Below are 20,211 nucleotides of genomic sequence, written 5' to 3' on the forward strand. Positions count from 1 at the left end.
ATTACTCTACTATGCAATTTTAGACATTAAACAAAAGACTTCAGAAAAAGGCTGTTGCTAGGTCACCATCTACTTTTTTTGCCATGCCGCGGAATCTAACAAGACGGATTTCTCATACTCTGCATTAACTGTTCTTAGGACAACAGAAGTGACCTGAGCGCATCTTCACACCTATCAACAAGTATTCCGACCACTGTGAAGGAGCTACATGACCTCTACAGACGCATATCGCCAAAACCTCCATCGTGTCATCAGTGTACGAGTGCTCTCAATATAGCTCCCAAAAATAGATCCACAATGACGGGAAACTGGCCTTTTGACACAGTTCCTCCTATTTTTGCTGAGGAAGAGTACCAAAAGGAAGAAGGAACACTTATTTTGCTATCAATCAATGCATGTATATTTGGAGATATTTTTCTTTAAAATGCCAATTTAAGCAGGACTACGTACACAATACGTTTGAAATATTAACTCAGGTTACACAATGAAGTCTATCATACAATGTTAAGCGATGCCTCATTGAGTGCTCATTGCTTATGGGGAATTCAGGGTACATTCCTACAAAACATCTTGACCCCAAAACTGAGCAAAAAAAAAATTCTTTTCTTTTTTTGGTTTGGTTTGTTTATTGAACATAAAACATATACAGTAATAATTTGACAGAAAATAAGGTAAATAAAATTAGAAGAAATCAGTCTTCATCCAACACAGTTATTGTGTTCAAGGGAGTAGGAAGAAGTAAAAAAAAACATATCTAGTCCTACCCCGTTATGTGTTTATATCTAATAAATCATGTGTATATGAATCAGAAAAGAAAGAAAGAAGAAATAAGTCTCCATTAAGGCTCAATTCAACGTTGCTATGACATACAACTACCTAGTGATGTGTGCCCAACAACATTATGCAGCAATGCAGCTTGGGAGAGGTGTTTCTAGTTCCAATAGTTAACCAATACAAACAACAATTACTGTTCAAACATTAGCATGTTTCATTCATGTGCACAGCCCTGAGAGGGGGAAAAAAATATGCAATCATTTAAGGTACATTAATATGTTGACAAAATTCATGTCAGGCGGTTTTGTCTCACAAGACAAACAAGAAAACCACTTGCTAACAGCACCTTGCTTCCACTGCATGAAAGCAGACGACGGCAGAGAAGAAAAGTCGTCCTGGTTTGTGATACAGAGGGGAAAAGGTTTGGAGGGAACAATGAAGAGACCTGTTTGGATCAGGTTACCTGCATGGGAAAAAGAAGTCCTCTTCTATGATGATGCAATGATTTTAAAAAGACACACTTGTGAGGAAGATGGAAGATAGAATGAGAGAGGGAGAGGAAATGACCAGTTAACCAGAAAAAAAGGGAGGCGGCACACAAAGCCCACTGACAACGACACAAAACAACATGAGAATATGAGCCATCACAGGCAAAATTGCGAAGAGTCAAAAGAAGAAAAGGAAAATGACTTCTCCATCCATTTTCACTCTCTCAATCTCTCCGTGCCACTCACAGGGTAGTTTGGAACGTGTAACTATTTTTGTTCTCTACTGTGACTTCCTCCCTCTCACTGCAGCTACTTCCTTTTTAAGACAAAGCAGAGTGCACAGTCCATGTGTGCTACCCAACCGCATTACATACGACCATGACAAGTAAATGACATGTCAACAAAAGTATCGTTCAACGGAAAAACACAACCTATTTTCTCAAATTCACTTTGAATCTGACCTGCATTGTGTCATTGTGTCCAGGAGGTGGCAGTGTTATCTTCTTTTACCAATTTACAATTAATACATTAACTGTACAACAGGAAATACAATAGAAAGTTAATAGCATTAACTTCTACAGATACCTCAATCGAGTGGCTGTGTACATCTACTAATTGGTGTCGTAGAAGAGGCAGCCAGTTATAGCAATATCTTCAGATTATGAGACTGGAATCCGATGGCACTTAACCTCGTGTTTGACAATGATGAATTTCATTGTTAGTTATTTGTCTTTCAAATGAACGTATCCATGTTGACTAACTCAAAGTGTTGACACCGACAGACACTTCACTTACACTAGTCGACCTATGTCTGTTGAGTAATAATGTCAGAGCAGCACTTTGGCGACTACTTGACGTATCGAGTGAACACAACATTTGACTGTGTCTGTAAATATCTTCAAAAATCTGTCACTTGATCACGTGTGTCACTTGTGTTAGCTTGTCCTGCTCACAACAAATAAGAACAATGCCATTGCTCTCATTGCTATGGCATGTATTGAAAACGTTCTTGTTGCTGGTAACAAAATGTCACTGACGGTGTTGCGCTAAGTTGGCAAAGTTCTTAGCAATGAAATCTTACTCATCATTGTACCTATTTTTTTTTCCAACCAAAATTGATTTGCTGCCAATGCTGACTCGTTAAGCGCATTTTTGGGTTTGTTTGTTTTGTACAACGTGTTCATGTTGAAACTGTGCACGATGTTAGAGTGGATTGAACCTTTTTTCCTTGTTTTGTTGAATTCAGAACAAAATGTCTGCAACCCTTTTTTAGTTGAGTTAAGCAATCTTTTTTTTCTAAAAAAGAAAAAAAAATCACAACACTTGTCTTTTGATGCTGGTCCACGTTCCCAAAGCAGTTTGGATGTCTTTATTACCTCATTTACGAGCATGTTGTATCATAATTCATTCATTCATTCATTCATTCATCTTCCGAGCCGCTTGATCCTCACTAGGGTCGCGGGGGGTGCTGGAGCCTATCCCAGCTGTCTTCGGGCAGTAGGCGGGGGACACCCTGAATCGGTTGCCAGCCAATCGCAGGGCACACACAGACGAACAACCATCCACGCGCACACTCACACCTAGGGACAATTTAGAGCATTCAATCAGCCTGCCACGCATGTTTTTGGAATGTGGGAGGAAACCGGAGCACCCGGAGAAAACCCACGCAGGCCCGGGGAGAACATGCAAACTCCACACAGGGAGGCCGGAGCTGGAATCGAACCCGGTACCTCTGCACTGTGAAGCCCACGTGCTAACCACTGGTCTACCGGGCCGCCTTGTATCATAATATAAAGCGAAACTTAAATAGGACTGCCAATATTGTCTGCAATCTAACATCAATAATGAAGCACTTGTCAAATAACGCCGTAGACGAAAGTGCTGTGCACAGCAGTAAGGTCAGAACACATGACAAAATAAATATGATACAGGCGTGTCAACTAAAAAAAAATACATATACTGTACACACACACATTTGCGCGCTACTGTGTTTCAGCCTTGGTCATTATGGCGACCAAGTATTTTTTGAGGTGCTATTTGGTGTAAAACTTTGAAAATCACTGCAGTAGAGGTATGCTTATAGGAGTAGCAACCTTACCTTTCAATTTTGGAAGGACGTACAGGATTCCTGCTTGGAATTTTTGGGGGCCCTCTTGGTACTGATGACCCGGCTTTTGGAGGGAGAGGTGGAGCATTTCTCTCTTGCCTGGGGGTGACGGTGAGGGCCATGGGCGATATCGCTGGTATTTTATCAGATCTTGAATGGAGAGTCGGCGGGTGAATGCAAGATGTCTGAGGCTCAGTTCGAAGGGTTTCTTGTGTGGGGTACTGGGTTGAGGTGTAGGACAAAGATTGAACCTGTACCGGTGCCTCTTTGATGAGCGACTTGGTGTGTTGAGGCGTGGTTGGGCTTTGTACCGTCGGTGAGGGTGTCAGGGTCATTGTGAAGCGTTGTGGCGGGCAGTTCAAGGAGCTCCGTGGGGGTACCGGTGGCAAAGAGGTGTCACAAGATGGGAAAATTTGAGAGCTGGCTTGAGACTCCAATAGGACCGGAGCACTGGAGTTGAACCTTGTCCTCTCTTTTGGAACTGGCCTCTGTTTCTCTGCATCAACATCTTCTTCCTCTTCATTATGTTCAAGAGATACCATCACCTCTGTGTCTCCAGTTTCCTCTTTCATCCTGGATGCTTGTCTGTCCCTTGGGACTGGTTTCTCTCTTAATCTGGGTGCAGGTTCAGGGGTACGTGCATTTTCTTTCTCAGCTTTGTTCAGAAAATGTTTTTCCTGCATGACTGATATTGCGCCCCCAGCCAAGGGTTCAATTTCATTCTCCTCCATAACTTGCTCATGCTCTGCTCTCGCTGCCAGTACAAAGACTGACTGGGCTTCCAGGTGCAGAGAGGTGACATCTCGAGTTTTGTTCAGGCTGGCAAGAATTCGTCTACGGTGGCCCGGAAGAGATATTCCTATGTTCTCGAGCTGATCTGGTGTGAGGTTATGACATTCTGCTACGGACGACAGGCCTGCAATTTGGAATGCTTTGGAATACTGCTCGAGACGAAGGCCACTTAACCAGTCCCAAACGGTGACTTCAGACTCGGGCTGAGACATGGCAATGCAGTCTTTTAAACCTCAGTTCCTGGGCCATGTAATCTGTGGAAGAGAACACGGATCAATTTCAATGGATATCAACAAAACGACAGCACTTCAAAGGTAAATGCCGTTTCCAATATGATGACCTCTAGGCGGAAGTCAAATTAAAATCATGACGCTATAACTAAATAATTTGAGGATTATTCCATTGAGCGGCCTGCAAAGACACACAGTCACGCAACATAACGGATGTCTTGAAGAGGAAGTACATAATGACAGCACAAATATTGGCACACACAGTTTGTCTAGCTGACCACAATCAACCCATACCCATATTGTAGCGTCTGCATCCACCTCTCTGTCGTCCAGAACAGTTTTGCAATCCAATTTGATCATGAAACCTCCAATGTTTAGACGTTCGCAAACATGCCTTGTATGTCATTGATGGAAGGAACTAGAATGCATTGTTGCAGACCTCCAGCCAACAACACTTTGACCACCAAAGCAGGTGATTTGAGGTTGCCACGACCAAGACCGCGACACTCTTCACGCTAGTGTGCCATTGAAATAATGTTTCCTGGACAATGGCAACATACATGGGTGAGGTAAAGGGCAAAGTTAAAAAGTACTCCTGCAATTGGAGAAATACTACACAGTGGTGAGCTAATATTGAAACAACTGCAATTTCCTGTTTGTACTAACGAGAACTGGACAGTCTTCTGAACCAAAAGAATTTCCTTCCGTTAAAATCAAATGAACTCCCTGGTAAGCATGATTTAGCACGTTACTCATTAAATCCCACATGTACGCATGCAGACAAAATGAAATCCTACACAACCGCAATTGGCTTCGGTTTGTTGTCTGTTAGATAAAGAGTTGTGATGTGGAGGCAAGGAATGCAACGTCAGTGAAAGGCCTGCTCGAATGTAAGGGCACAATGATCTGAGCAAAGCATGATTCAGGCACATTCTTTTAATATGTGCAAAAGCAAAGACATACCCAGCACTTTTACTTGAACCCCGGTTGTGCAGTGTTTTGTTGGCCGTTGAAATTTATTGCACCAGGTACAGTTGTACTGATAATCCATCTGAATTTAAGCCCCCTTCTGATCAAGCACAGGCCCGGGAATCGGATGGCTCGTAAAATGATCCTAACCGATGATCAAGCGGTATGGGTTGTGTTCATAGTGAATTTTCTTCAGCCAACCGCTGACAAAAATGGTAAAGGCCGGCAACAGTTTATGTTAAACCTGCTCATTATTTTCGCTCGCAATCCGTCGTGCGTGTGATCAACACACAAAGTGGAAGGAAGCTGAAGTACCTGTCGAAAATAAATGCACGCGCAGAAGCAATCCACAAACATCACAACAAGAAGGTCTGGGCTAAGTTCCGAACCAAATGACCGTGAGGCAGATGTTTAAGCCACTATTTTGACCATGTTCCAAATGCCCATCCGTATTATGGAACGTAAATGGAGAAGATAACCAGAGGGCATTATGCTTGTGATACGTATGCCACCGAAAATCATACGAGACTTTTGGTGACACCTCCTGTTTCTGTGCCGAGTTAGGCTAAACTGCAAAGCTGTGAATCGAACCTGAAACTGACACAGATCTTGACTGGGCGAACAAACATTTATCAAAAAATGTCAACATACTTGTTGAAAATGCTGATGTCGACATTGAGTTTGTCAATTGTGCAACTGCCGACGTCCTTTTTCCAACGTCTTTTACTTCATCGTGTTTCCAATCCCCTGTCGTTTTCTCCATTTACTCTCCGCACATTTCAATTAATTTGCGTCCCCACTCTCTCCTATTGTCTTCATATTCACCTCCCACTGCATCCCTCCCCCGGACACAAAGCAGCCAATAACGGGGTCTCTGTGCGGCCTTCACAATGGAGCAGTCTGTTGCATGGGCAAGTGTGCGCACACACGCACACGTACGTGGTGAGCGAACACAGTTCGCCTCTGGCCACATATTCTAAACAAGTGTCCACTTAATAATGTGTGTGAATAGGTGACGGGATGCCTTAGGCAGTGCTTTAGGTTTCATATCTCCTTTTTGACAAATATGCTGAGCCAGGATGTATACACACACACACACACATACACACATGACAATGTTACATTTGACTGACACTTTCAGCGATATTAAGAATATTTTCACAGTGGTTAAATTTAGCATTTTAATCAATCCAAATCCATACATTTTCATACTACTAATAAGCTAAATGTATTTTTCATACACGTTTTTACTGTAATCATGATTTTATTAAATGAATGCAATCATTTACATCAAAACTTAATTGTGTACCAACCTTCGGCGGGCCGGATTAAAAAGACCAACGGGCCAGATCCGGCCCGCGGGCAGTAGTTTGCCCACCCATGGCCTATACCATACTGTCCACACATCTACATTTTAGGGTTGCTTCTATCTCATTATATATGTGAAATACATACTCGGCTAATAATAGAAAAAAATAGAATACTGAGATAAAAAATAAATAATATACTATATACATTATTATACAAACGCAATGTAAAAGGAAAAATACATTTGCTCATTGCGCTATTTGAGATGTTCTATACAGGAAGCTCGACAGCTGGTTTGTTAGTCATGCCAACTGATTGCTATCAAAGTGTTTCAAATGTCAGAACGGGCCAGATAAAATACAAAAGACAGCTTTAACTGAAAATGACGAATCCCCTCACCACTGGCCTTGCTGCTTGCTTTTAGCCCACTTTCAAAGACTTCCCAATGATGACTCAGTGCTGCTGGTCAAGAAATGCATCCAACAATGTCCTCTATTCTAGTGATGGCACCACCGTGTGTGCGAGAAAAGGCACATGCTTCTCACTCTTCAACATTTTACATTGATCCAAACTAAAATTATGCTATCATTTAGTAATGTTTGCACATTTCCATAGGGACATGGCCAGCCAAGAGTTTGGACAGTTTCTCATTCAACTGCAGTACAAAGTGTGCCCAACTTTTGACTGGTCGTCTGCGCACGCTTGCATACAACTAGTGCATCGCATTAGGATGACTTTCAAGAAGAAAAAAGGTTTCCAGTCCTTTTCTCAAGAGCCACATATCAAGCCCACTGTATTTTCTTAAAAATATTGACACCATAAGTCACATCCTTTCGTGTAAGACATTTTTTCAAGCGTTCTGAATCTAACCTGCATAGTTTTTCATTCCGCTTGACCTGCCCCTCGATTCCTGTAACAAAGACCCGCTCTCAATGTTTCACTCAATCCTGAGGAATCCAGTGAGTGTACGTGTGGCTCAAAGCAGTAGAGGGAATTAACGGGCGAAAAAAGTGAGGAGACAAAAAGGGAAAAACACACATGCTCAAATGGCTCTTTTGCCTGTATGCTCAACCACTGTGTAGTCATGTTGGGGAAGCAAAAAATGGCCTGCTATAGAGATATGGACTTTCAAAAAACAAAGAAGTGGTTGGTTTGTAGTTTTCTTTCAATGTCTTTTGTTTTTCTTTTTGTTTTTAATGAAACATTCTTACACCAGACCATTCTTGGTACCTAAATGCCTACACAAATATGCAGTTTTCATTGACACCAATTATAATTAAGGTAATTTAAAAAAAAATAAATTAGCCGATTAAATTCCTTATTTATATTAACGATGACCCCCTTAAATAACTATCAATACCTCCAACTGTAAAACAAGAGTTTTACGAAATGTATGTCTTTTTTTAGCTTTTGACTACTGAGTGAGTTTGGAATAAATACGCAGAAACTCTAGCTGTCACACACTCTTCAATCAAGTTGCACTTGATCAGAGGTCATCACCTCATTTTTATGCGATCGACATAATTAAAGCACATATCAGTGCTGTAGCACAGCTAATGACGAAATCGGCGACTTTGAAGGAAAATGACTGTTGCTGAATTGTGTTGCAAGGGGCTTAACCCGAATGAATTCCACTGGAGATCAACGTGATGCTCGTTATAGGTCCACTTCGCTCGCCACTTGACAAAACATTCAGCGGTTCACAAGCAACCCACAACAGCGAGTATTATACCAACCTCTCCGTTCAAACTGACCGCCCCAGTGTTCCTGTCATTGATATTTGACGACGGTATTTCCACCATCACACGAACACTGACGATCACTCTGCTCTGTCAATCACCGCGCTTTATTATCGTTCATCATCAATGTCTGTTACTTTACTAGCAGCCGCCGTGGTAAAGTTGGTTTTCATGTGTGGGTGGAAGAAAAGTTATTCGTTCAACGTCTTACCTTTTTAGCCACCGTCCGAGTGAAATAACTTGTACCCCAGGCTCGACGTCAAATCAGCCAAACATCCTCAAAAATAGCGACGTCAACGAGCAGTTAACATTTGCTCACGAATAAAAAAAAACAGCAAGTGTGCAACCACAAGCTGGTCAAATTAATTAAGGGAAACTGCGAGTTCCGGTGCACTATTTCAAAATAAACCCTAACCCTACCTATAATGTTGCATTTCTTTTATTTTTTGAACGACTCGAGAAAGTACTTTGCGTATTATAGGTGGTGTAGTGCAGCTCATGGTCAAAAGGGGATCACGTGCCTGGTGGGAAACCCTGGACAACGACCCACTCAAACTTGAGATACGACTTCGCTTGTTTTCCCTGTTGACGCTACAAATGCTTTACATAAAAGACAAAACATATCGAGCAGACGATTACAGAAATCTAGAACAACTATTGCATATCCATCAAAGAGCAACGATTCAGACAATAAAAGCATTTTCAATGAAAATGTCCATGTGTCACATACATACGCTATCATGAATGAAGGCAGCACTTCATACACGATAGCGATGTCACATACACGATCGTGTATGTGACACATGGACACATTTTCAAACACAAATGTCTTCCACTGCCTTCACAACATCTGTGCATCCAACAGGTCAATGCATCTCTTACTTGTTGGCTTTGACATAATAGCATGAGTGTTGCACCCGTGGGTAGTGAGGGTGTTTCTGCACCAATAGGCCTCCATCTGATAGTATTTCTTGCAGTGTAGTTGCTTGAAAGTGACTGGACTTTTACCTAGCCTGACCCACTGTGCAGAGCGGCTTACTCACAAACACTGTCATCAGCCCTGGTGGGCCGGAATACTGCAGGGATGGCAGTATCTCACTCACTCACTCATTCATTCATTCACTTACACCTTTCTTCTGAAGCACGTTTGCACGAATGGGGGGTCTTATTAGACCGGGGATGGATGATGAAATTCACACACAGTGCAGAGTGTCAGCTGCAGGCACACATAGAGCACACTTCAGTCGAGATGTACACACATACTTTTTTGGGCGGTGCGTATGCAGGCGTTGTGAAAAAAAGGGAAAGATTGATGTGAAAAAATTAAGTAAGCCACAGGGTTTTTTAACATAAGAAACCACTTTCTCAGCAACATGAACGTGCCATCTCTCCACCAAAGTCGATCACAGCTGGGTTACCTCGCCACATGCAAACTCATGCAATCAAACTCGGTGATTTGTTGTCTGTGCTGGACACTTTTAAAGGATTTTTTTAAAATCCACAATGTAAAACGGCTTCCAATTGAAAAGCACAAGGTATTTGAACAAAACATTTCCATTCCATCTGAATCTGGGTGAAAGATGGGGGTCACTCTGAATTGGATACCATCCTATTGTAGAGCCTATATACTTAAAACAACATTTTAAAACTCATATTTACACATATGGAATTTTGAGTCTCCAATTCAGTAGGTATGTTTTGAAGTTTGGGAGAAAAACCAATACAGCCATAGAAAAGACATGCAAGTTTCTCTGAAAGAGCGTAAAAGCCCATTAAGTAGATTACGATAAACGGTCTGAATCATGGATGGGCGACTGAACAAGCCAACCATTCTGTCTGCCTCACCATCATCATGCTGTACAGTCAGTGGGCCTAAGGAGGCATGTAAAATACATGCAACAATGCATGCACATGTGTGCAGACACAAACAGACACAAAAAAGACTCAAATCTGATGAAGTTTGAAAACCTCTGTAGGATTCTGTATTAAATTTGTAAAGATACATTCATACAGCTTTTGAGCAAAGTAAGAGAAGGAAAACGTGTTACAGCTGCATAAGTACATGCTTTTCCATCTTTGTTAGGACTTTGATTTCCAATCGCCATAGTGAGGCCATTCCTACCATGTTAGGACATTGTGGGCTATCTTCACAAATTGAGTGTGGTTGATCATGAACACAGCTGATGGAAATTCACCGAAGAGAGACAATGCTACTCCCTCAGTGTTTTGTCGAATATCATTTGAACCTTCAAGTTGACATTCTTTTGGAACTTGGGATCTCCCTCTACTGGCCATTTGAAAGATTGCAGGTATAAGGCACTTGCACATTGCTGTCACATCGGTTCAAGAGACTACTCACCACTTTTCTACAGTTTATCGGTTGGAAATTTTGGTTAGGTTTAGATTAAGATTTGGGACAATGCATCGAAGTGAGTCTTCACAACTATAGAAATGTTCTTTGAGTTTCGTCGTGAGCTTCAGCTGCCTCATGTACACCTGCATATTATGTGCTTACAAAATGACTAAATCGAATCGCAGAACGACAAAATTGGAAGCAGATTGTACTAAGTATGAACTATATTTTTGCAAATTGCTATTTGAAATATACTGTTTTTGTTTCAGTTCCAATGAAACAGAGGCTACTATATAAATACGCTGTAAATTTGAGTGGATAGATGCGTTTCCATACCAATCTAATTTGAAAACATTAAGATGCCATTTGCATTTACAGACATTTGACCAATATTGCCAAGTCGTAAAAAAATACACGCAATCCATTGCAAGTGGATGTGCAGTTATATGCCCATATGCATGCATGCATGATGTAGGAAAATATGGAACTAAATTTGGAAAATGAGCATTTGCATCTGAATGCTGTCACACAACGTGTTTTGAGCATGAATAGATATACTAGTCTGGAGTGTGTTGGTGTAGGAATGAAACTACATGTACGTGTCACGTGTATCTGGCATGCAAGTATCCCTGCACTGGTGTGTGTATGTGTGTGGATGAATACATGGCCCAGGTCTAACTAGCATCTGCATGAATTAGTAGCTATCATCTCTGTCGTGGGTCTCAGCCAGGGAGCTTTCATCAATATTTTCCAAGCTCTCGGCATGCTGAATGCTGAGCTCAGAAAGAGGGATGCTGGGTAGTGTAGTCTGTTCCGGGTAGAGCCAAGGCTTGAATCCAGGGTTATGTCTCTGCTTCCAATCGGAATACTTCAAACAAGCTTTGTTGATTGACTTCATTGCCTACAAAGACAAAAAATAATCAAAGTTAAGACCAATTAATTTGATGATATACACTTTACAAAAGAGCTACTTCTCTTGACATGCACTGTTTATGTTGACTCTATTCTGGAGCAGCTGTGGATGAACATGTTCAGGTGTGGGTGTTTAGAAAGTATCTTGAATTAAAACAAATACAAATGATAACTATAATATAGACATGTAATATTAAAACTAGGAAATTGTTTAGTCACTAGTTAATTGTTTTTCTTTATAAAACCATATATTAAACATACCTAATCAATCCGAACAGTTATGTTATTTACTGGTAGTAATGGTCAAGTTTTGTGGGCTTACAGTGTGGGAGAACAACTACAAGATCAACGGGTATGTTAATATCATTTTGTTTGGTAGATGCAGAGAATAATGCCATAAAATGACCTCGGCATTAGCGTGCATTGCATGGATACAAGTGGACATGAATATCAAAAGCGCTACAGCCAGGAGTTGTCTGGCACAGAAGATACGCAACAGCATCAGCTTATAGCATGAGCTGGCCCTGCACCCTTTGTTGATGCAATCCACCTGCCACGTATACATGCCATTCTGTCGCCAAGTAGTTTACACAGAATCACTGTTGCACTATTTGCGCAGTGAACAGGCTTTAAAAAAGGGGCGTGGAGGGGTGGCCTTAGAGGAGATGATCTCTTCTACACCTGCCTGACAGTCCTAATCCATAAAACACATTTTTCCAGCATTTGTCTTGAACTGTCGATGACTTACGCCGGGTGCAAGGAAGTGGGAAAACTTTTTGACAACCCACTTGGGTAATGAACCTGGAAAGAAAAAGACAAGAGTGAGCAATGCAGGTCACTGATGATGTAATGATTCATTCGACTGACGGCGTGGGAGTCCGCTCAATTGTCTGTGTGAATGGTCGTCGGTCTTTATGTGAGTGACTGGCGAGTCTGCCTTTTGTCCAAAGTGTGAAATAAAAGTTACCTCGTGGATCTAACTGTGCCATGTATGTGAGGACACAGTGGTTGGGTCCCTGGCTCTGGACCATGTAGCCAGTCTGTATGGACACGGCTCTAACCATGCCCTTTTTCGGAGGATATTTCTGTAGGAAGAACACAAACATGGCGATTTCTCATTCAAATGTTTTCAAAGATGTCTACACTGCCGAGAGTTCTCTGTCGAGTGTTCTGGAATATAGGAAAAAATGTTCAGCGTTCTTTCGGTTTATATTGCTACCTGCATTTGCAGGGCCATGAACAGCAAAGTACATTAGGCACAAGATAATTATCAGTAAACATTCATTTGTATCTGATAACCACAACCGATAATTCAATGAACAATGTTGCGCCTGACTCAAGCAAACGTGTTATTGTCAAGCTTCTGCATAGATGAAGACGTTCATCTTGGTCATATGAAAGTACGGATGCATCTAAAACCGCTGACCAACGTGGATGGTTTACCATCAGTGTCCCATTTGTGGCGTTTCCCACTTGCTGGTGAGTCAGACCTTGCCAGTGGCATTAATGAATATCTGGAGATGCAACTATAATCGATAGATAGATATTTTTGAGAGGGGTGGAGGCGGGGATCAGAAATTTCCCCAAATCAGAAGATTGAATAGATGAACAGTAAATCTGAAACATTAAGGGAACATCTAACACACACACACTCTCTGTCCTTTGGGTTTTTCCATGCAGGAATGCGGAAGGCGAGGAGGAAGTCAACAACTAATAGTCACATGAGAGGTCTTATCCTTTTGTAAACATTTCATTAGGGACTAAGATTGAATGGCAATGTCAGCAAATAAGGACAACTAATGGACACAAGCAGAAACCAAAGTAAGCCTGCAAGAGTAAAAGGTTGGAGCTTTTTGCTTTTGACTGTTCAAACAAAATAAAACGTGTGTTGACCAATTTGTCCAGAGACATTTTTCAAGTGAAGGGGGAAAAAAAAAAACTAAAAGCATAAAACAGTCTTGCCCCCCTGGAGATACTCCATAAAACATTAAAAAATAGTCTCAAATATTTTAGCTTTTGCTTCCATACAGTACAATCAATGCCTTGAACCTTGTTGAACTCGACCACCTTGATCCGTCTCATCCAATGTGGATCCATTTGTTTCACTTTGCCATATTGGCCGTTTGAACCATTGTGTTCAAACGATGTATGTTTGAACAAAATTGTTGCAGGAACAAAACTGACCACATATGTGCAGGAACTTACTGCATGTTTAACGGAGTAGTTCATGATGATGTAGTCTTTCCCCATTGGCAACCAGGAGCGAAGCGTGACGACATCTCTGTTACGGAGTGGATTTGGACATTTCCCTATTGTCAAAGTCAGAGAAGAGCATGCAAAAAAAAAAAAAAACAGTCAAAATTGACGTGACTATGCATGCATTACAGCGCACGTTTGTATAAATTGTCTGTGGAACATACATGAATAGTAACCAACATCTGCATTGACTGTAAGTTTTCCGATATCGAAGGTCTCGATGACATTTGTGTCCCATTTTTTTCTGTATTCAATGTCATGGAGCACATCATACATAGTCTCGGCGGACACGTCCTTACTGACCATCCGACACTGTATCAGAAAGAGAGAGAAAGACGATGTCAGGCAAAAGGAACACATTGACTCATTGACATGCAATATTGAATATCATGCAATCTATTTTGGAAAATGCGCCACGGTAATCAGGTCATTATTGTGTTGTGTGTGTGCGTGCTTGGTGATCACATACTGAAGCAAGTACTGAAGTGGACATTAGCAAAATGGTTAACATAGCCTGGCATAAAACCAGAACTTATGGTAGGTTGCTTCAGACGGTCACTTTTAGGTAAATAAGTACAGTACAACATTTCCCTTTGCGCAGTTATATTACATTATACCATACTTACCGTCATATATTGCCTTACCGTTGTACCCATACTTGTGCATTCTCAACCTGTTAGATGTGGCTATGCCTAAAAACCACTGGGACTTATACCTGTCAGATTTAGAACAGACGTAGTAACTAGAAACAAGTTGAGTGCAGACTGGGGCTGTTACAACAGTAACGATTCCGGAAGGACTTAGTGTTAATAATAAAGCAAAACAAAAGCATGGATACACTTCAGACAAGGATGCATATGGAGCGTGAAAGCAGTACTAACGGTTAAACAGGTGGTAATTGAAACGCTAGTGAGACGGAATGAAGGAGAAAGAAAATGATTAAAGGTGATTTTTGTTCCCGTGTCACTTTATTACGAGTCAGGCCAGGAGGGTTTGAAGAACACTCTGCTCTTTTTCTCCCTGGAGGATCAATTGAAGAAAAAGGAGCTCTCTTTTATAGTCACGGGAGAAATAGAATTGACGTTCTTAATCAGCCACTGAAATATGGTGTGCATCCCACTTTGCACAAATCAAAGCACTGCAGGCACTTAAAAGCGATACGATCGGGTAGACGTGGGTGGGTAGTACAAGTGAGCGAGAGCAACACCATGTGTCTTCAGTACTGCCAAATTAGAGGCTTTGTTGCTATATTTGTGACTTTAACACCTCCAGAGACTAGTTTTTTTTTTAAAATTGCATTGTGGCAACATTTTTATTTCCTAAACGGTGGCGGGATGATGAGGATTTGCTCTGATAATGTTTTGCGAGTCCCAACTTGGAATGGCTGGATATGATTTAACAGTTGGTGCTGAAATTCAAGTCGAATCAGACGTTATTGATACAGCACTTTTCAGACATTAAAATTGTGTCATAAAAGGTGTTGTACAAAAAAAACAACAAACAATCAATAGTGAGGGGGGAAAACACTCCTCATAAATATACAGAAATCCACCCTGCCCATCTCCATGTGCCACAGTTCCGGGATCACAAAGGATGCAGTCACAGAGACCACCCCAACCCGGGCAGACAGGACAAAACTTCTCACATGATGACAAGCATCCCCCTCCACCTCCAGTTCTCTGCATCTGGGGAGATTGCAGGATGATACCCCCCACCCCACCCACCACACCACCATGGGTGAACCAAGCATATAACCCTCCGTGGTGTGTCCCAAACACTGAAATCTTTGGACACAGAAAGGCTTGAAGTCAATAAGACAAAATAAGATAGAAATAAAGAATAATTGGGGAGAAAATCCAATCATAAAATGTCAGTTCACTTTAAAATACAGAATATGGCTGCTTATAGTTTCGTGTCACATGAGGAGCGGAATTAGGAGCAGACATGACACGGATGTTTAGAACTACAGTGGTACCTCTACTTACGAAACTAATTGGTCCTAGAAGAATTATTTTTAACCAGAAAAATGCGACTAATCCATTCCAAGGTACCACTGTATTGCCCTTTCGAATACATGGCATCAGAATGCTTTCACTATTATTTTGGAGAGATATTTGAAAGGCCAAAGCAAAAACACAACTAAAATGAAATATGATCCCAAATGTCAGACTGAAATTCTGAATATATTCACCAGTGAATTGATATAGTTCTGAGGAAATTTGTATTGCCCAGCGCTGTTGCAGATGCCTTACAATGATGATGTCAAGAAAGGGTTGGCAGTACATCATCTTATTCAATCCATTACAGCGAGTCATTCAGCACAACCAGCGATTTAATCAAGTCAATGGACTGACAAATTTTATATCACAATCAGGATGGCATTCGAACATTGAAATCGTGGGATACAATGGTGATATCATGAGTGATCATTTGCAATCCATGAAGCTATTTTGTAACAAAGCTTGACTTGTTTTGTATGAATCGATTTAATTGGTTGACTACAGGAGTGGCAAGAGTGCAGGTTCACCAAGCTCCAGCGACTCGGAGACCTCGGAGGAAAGAATGGATGTCAGTATTTGCGATCCAAATTAAGCAGAAGCAGCTTTGGAGAACGTTAAAATGAGCTGAAAGAGACATCGAGTCAGAGTGGAGGAAAAAAAAACAGTGCAGCAAGTACACATGAGCTTAATTTGTTTACATTTTAATTCAGTTAGCTCAGAAGACGAAACACGGAGATGGGGACTCCAAGAGGCCCAGCAAACTTTGACTCTGATCCCTCATTGGAAGCTACAGTATCATCTAATTGTGGGATGCCGTTTTATTCTGCTTTGCTGTGTCATGTGTGGAAAAAACAGAAAAGGCAGATGATCATCTTCTGTTATGGTGCCATGGCACCCATTTTGTAGTATTTCTGTGATGAAAGAGGCTTATTTGTATTGGGTGTTGTGTTCTAAAATTGATGGTCATGATGATGATGGCGTGTGATGACCATGCATTAAATGAATGTAAGGTAAACATACATTCAGTGACTGTGCTAACAGGGTGGTATGAGAGTTCAGAGAGCAAAAACAAACAGCCGATAAAGTGACCATGAAATATTCAAGCTGCCCTTACACTCACATTTACATTAACACGCCAGCACATGATAGAAGCACTGCCTATGTGTGGGCGTTTGCACTTTTTGCTTCTCTTTATTTGCTGGGTCTGTCCTGTATGAAAACAATAAAAAAAAAAAAAAGAATACATAGCACCTTGCTCTGTGCACACACAAAGATAGTGCTGCTGTAAACACACACCTGCCCTAGAGTAGCAGCAAGATGTACCTGGTGGAATCATGCTGGCTCATGAAAATGCTCTGCAATCCTGATTGCCGCTTGCATTGCAAACCCTGGGATGGGGCTGGAAAAAGCCTGCTGTTGCTGCCCTTGCACACAAAGATAACACCCAAAAGCACACGGACGTACACCACTGCGTGCACACAAACTTTATTTAACAAAGTAAACAACTGTTGGCTCGCTCACACAACCCTGACCCGGATACAACCACAAGAAATGCCATCCGGAGCTTAAGTTGAATCAAACTGAAACCATAAAATGTTTTCAGAATTCAAATGAACAGGATGCACCATTAGGCTACTATGCTACCATATATAGTACACTATAGCAGCATACAGCAGTGGCCTATTTCACATTTTAAGGCTTTCCAATTTTTTTAAAGCACATGCAATTTTTAACAAGAAAACTAGAATTGCTATCGTAAAAGAATGGATGGACTCCTCCCCATCATTTCTCAGCTATCAACAAAATGGACGTACAAATATTAATCATGTGATTGAAAACTATCTATAGTAAGTCATATAAAAAGAAAATCCTTTTATAATTGTAATGCTGGTCATTTTTTATTGACAGGAATATTCAAAATACGATGCAACCAATATACATAAAGGTGCAGTGGCGCAAAGGGACAGGAAATAAACATACATTGTGGAATGTTGGCGAGTCTTATGTACACTATAGCGCAAACTACAACCATGATGGGGTACATATTGTTAAATTTTAAAAAAAGTCTTCTTTACTGCTGGTAGTAACAATTGGTAAACTTCTGCCAGACAGCAGAACTTCAAATTTTATTTAAGAACGTAATTCAAAAACGAAGCAAGCCAAGAGATTAAAAAAAAAGAAGAATTAGCCTGCATGTTGAAAAGAGCACTTTAATGTACATCTTTATTCCACCTGGATAGTTTAGTGGATGAAATGGATGGAAACAATGAGGAAATAAATGCCAGTATGCCAGAGGGTGACCGCTCACAGAAACACCTCGTAGAGAAAAACCAAAACCAAAAAGAACTGCAAACGACTTCATTTTTGGAACGATGAACTTTGAAAAAAAAGTCAATTATGAACTATGATCTGAACTAATCTATTTAAGGGGCGGCCCGGTAGTCCAGTGGTTAGCACGTCGGATTCACAGTGCAGAGGTACCGGGTTCGATTCCAGCTCCGGCCTCCCTGTGTGGAGTTTGCATGTTCTCCCCAGGCCTGCGTGGGTTTTCTCCGGGTGCTCCGGTTTCCTCCCACGTTCCAAAAACATGCGTGGCAGGCTGATTGAACACTCTAAATTGTCCCTAGGTGTGAGTGTGAGCGCGAATGGTTGTTCGTCTCTGTGTGCCCTGCGATTGGCTGGCAACCGATTCAGGGTGTCCCCCGCCTAATGCCCGAAGACAGCTGGGATAGGCTCCAGCACCCCCGCGACCCTAGTGAGGATCAAGCGGTACGGAAGATGAATGAATGAATGAATAATCTATTTAAAATTTTGTAAGCCGAACTTTGAACTTGTCGCCGTAGAAAATGAACATAGTCGTGAGCTGCTTGGGAAATGTGCTCACGTGCTGGATTCCTTCACAAAACCTTTTGATACAGTGTGTGGTGAGATATGAAAACTGGTACAGTATCCTGCTACGGCCTTGAGAGTTGATGTGGCTCTTGGAATTGGGAGAGTAAAAAAAAACATCTGTTCCTCTGCTCACTTCTCTTCACGGTCGAATAGGTAAATGTATCACATGCACATAGTTGGGAGTCATTCATAAATAAATTAGTGAAGCCAGGGAGTGTAGCTGGGCATGTTCATTGAACCGTGAGCTAAAAGTGTAGTAAATTACATAACGTCACTGACTTAATAATATATTCTGCCAACAGCGTCGGGGCGTCTGTACGTTTGTAGTCGTGTGTCACACGCTGCTTGGCAGTATAATTGGACATTGTACACGTTATTCTTGTATGTCTGAGGTACTCGCCTTAATTTTGTGGACAGGTTTGCCCTCTTCCAGCGGCTGGCTCCACACGGCGATTCCCCCTTTGTTGTAGGTCACACTCCAACCTTCCTCACTCAGACACTCCGACTTGAAACTGGCGAACGCCCGGTCGTCCGGGATGGTGACGCTCGGTCCAGACATGTCTCTATCCCGGGGAAAAAGCGGGGCTTCGAGTAAGATAGACTGTTGCTGGGGAGTCTCCCTCCTCTTGTGTTTGAACAAGTTAACAGCTTAATTCAATTTAGCGAGAAACCTGCTGCGCGGTCTGGTGATGTGTGCGCATGCTCATTGAGGGAGGTACAATGAACTAGTCAAATAGAGGTGTGGACGACGACGAAGCCGCCGGGGACAGGTGACAGAGCTCTGCGTCGACAAAAAACACTCGAACGGTTCAATCGCAGCCGTTGCTGGATAAGTTTAGCTCGGGTATCTGTATCTGTCTTCAGAAGCAGCCGCTCTGAAAACCCCCCATATGGTTACATTTCCGCTTGACACTCACCGACTCTGTGGCTTTCTTTTTCACTTCCGCTGCTCTTCAATGGTCCTGTGCTAGTTTGGAGCAGTTCTCCATCCCTCCAGTCGGTGCTCGTCGGAAGGATGCGGTGTCAACGAAAGGAGTGGGAGGGTGACAGCGGCTTGGCTTGATCGACGTCAGACAGGCGACGCAGAGTAGGCTTCAATGGGAACGCCTCCGAGTGATGCATTTAAAGCACCTCGTAAAGGGCACAGCTCTCCCTGAGTCTCCCCACCCCCTGATCCATTAATTGACTCGCTCACCAATGACGTAGCACGCGGGCGTTTTCTGTCAACAACATGGCGAGGCATCTCAAAATTTGACGGAATGAGTTAAGAGAAATACGTTTCTCAAAAGACTGGGCATACTCCTTAGATTGAAGATTAAAAAAATAGTATCACTTGTTTTGTATACGAGGATCTAGACATTTGCAATCACTTCACTTGATTGAATTATTCC

At 41.9% G+C, this 20,211-nt stretch overlaps 2 protein-coding genes across 6 annotated transcripts in view; both read right to left on the bottom strand.

Moving 5' to 3' along the window:
* The window catches only part of LOC127608822 (arf-GAP with Rho-GAP domain, ANK repeat and PH domain-containing protein 1-like), a 42,254-nt gene extending 33,514 nt beyond the window's left edge, over positions 1–8,740 (bottom strand). For 4 of the 5 annotated variants that reach the window (XM_052078230.1, XM_052078231.1, XM_052078228.1 and 1 more), the window contains exons 1-2: positions 8,619–8,740; positions 3,361–4,415 (exon numbers count right to left, since the gene is read on the bottom strand). In XM_052078230.1, the coding sequence (XP_051934190.1) occupies positions 3,361–4,373 (1,013 nt within the window). In that variant the 5' untranslated portion in view covers positions 4,374–4,415; positions 8,619–8,740. Of the gene's footprint in view, positions 1–1,237; positions 1,540–3,360; positions 4,416–8,618 lie in introns of those variants that run through there. The other variant, XM_052078232.1, reaches the window with a different exon arrangement.
* A 1,621-nt stretch (positions 8,741–10,361) lies between these two features.
* On the bottom strand, positions 10,362–19,923 carry stard10 (StAR-related lipid transfer (START) domain containing 10). The gene is made up of 7 exons (XM_052078238.1): positions 19,738–19,923; positions 19,221–19,383; positions 14,093–14,240; positions 13,878–13,981; positions 12,640–12,757; positions 12,421–12,473; positions 10,362–11,661 (listed from the first exon to the last, which is right to left on the bottom strand). Exons 2-7 carry the CDS (start codon positions 19,377–19,379, stop codon positions 11,455–11,457), a joined length of 789 nt encoding a protein of 262 aa, XP_051934198.1. The 5' UTR covers positions 19,380–19,383; positions 19,738–19,923; the 3' UTR covers positions 10,362–11,454.
* Positions 19,924–20,211: the final 288 nt, after the last annotated feature.

Source organism: Hippocampus zosterae, chromosome 10, assembly GCF_025434085.1.
Source record: "Hippocampus zosterae strain Florida chromosome 10, ASM2543408v3, whole genome shotgun sequence".
NCBI classification, from domain to species: Eukaryota; Metazoa; Chordata; class Actinopteri; order Syngnathiformes; family Syngnathidae; genus Hippocampus; species Hippocampus zosterae.

What these genes read in the sequence shown, in the direction of transcription:
- stard10 (XM_052078238.1), bottom strand. Translation starts at nt 19,379, where the DNA reads ATGTCTGGACCGAGCGTCACCATCCCGGACGACCGGGCGTTCGCCAGT. An exon ending in GGCACAGTTAGATCCACGAG is followed by an intron (nt 12,474 to 12,639) that starts GTAACTTTTATT and finishes TTTTCTTTCCAG; the next exon opens with GTTCATTACCCAAGTGGGTT. An exon ending in CCCACTTCCTTGCACCCGGC is followed by an intron (nt 11,662 to 12,420) that starts GTAAGTCATCGA and finishes TTGTCTTTGTAG; the next exon opens with GCAATGAAGTCAATCAACAA.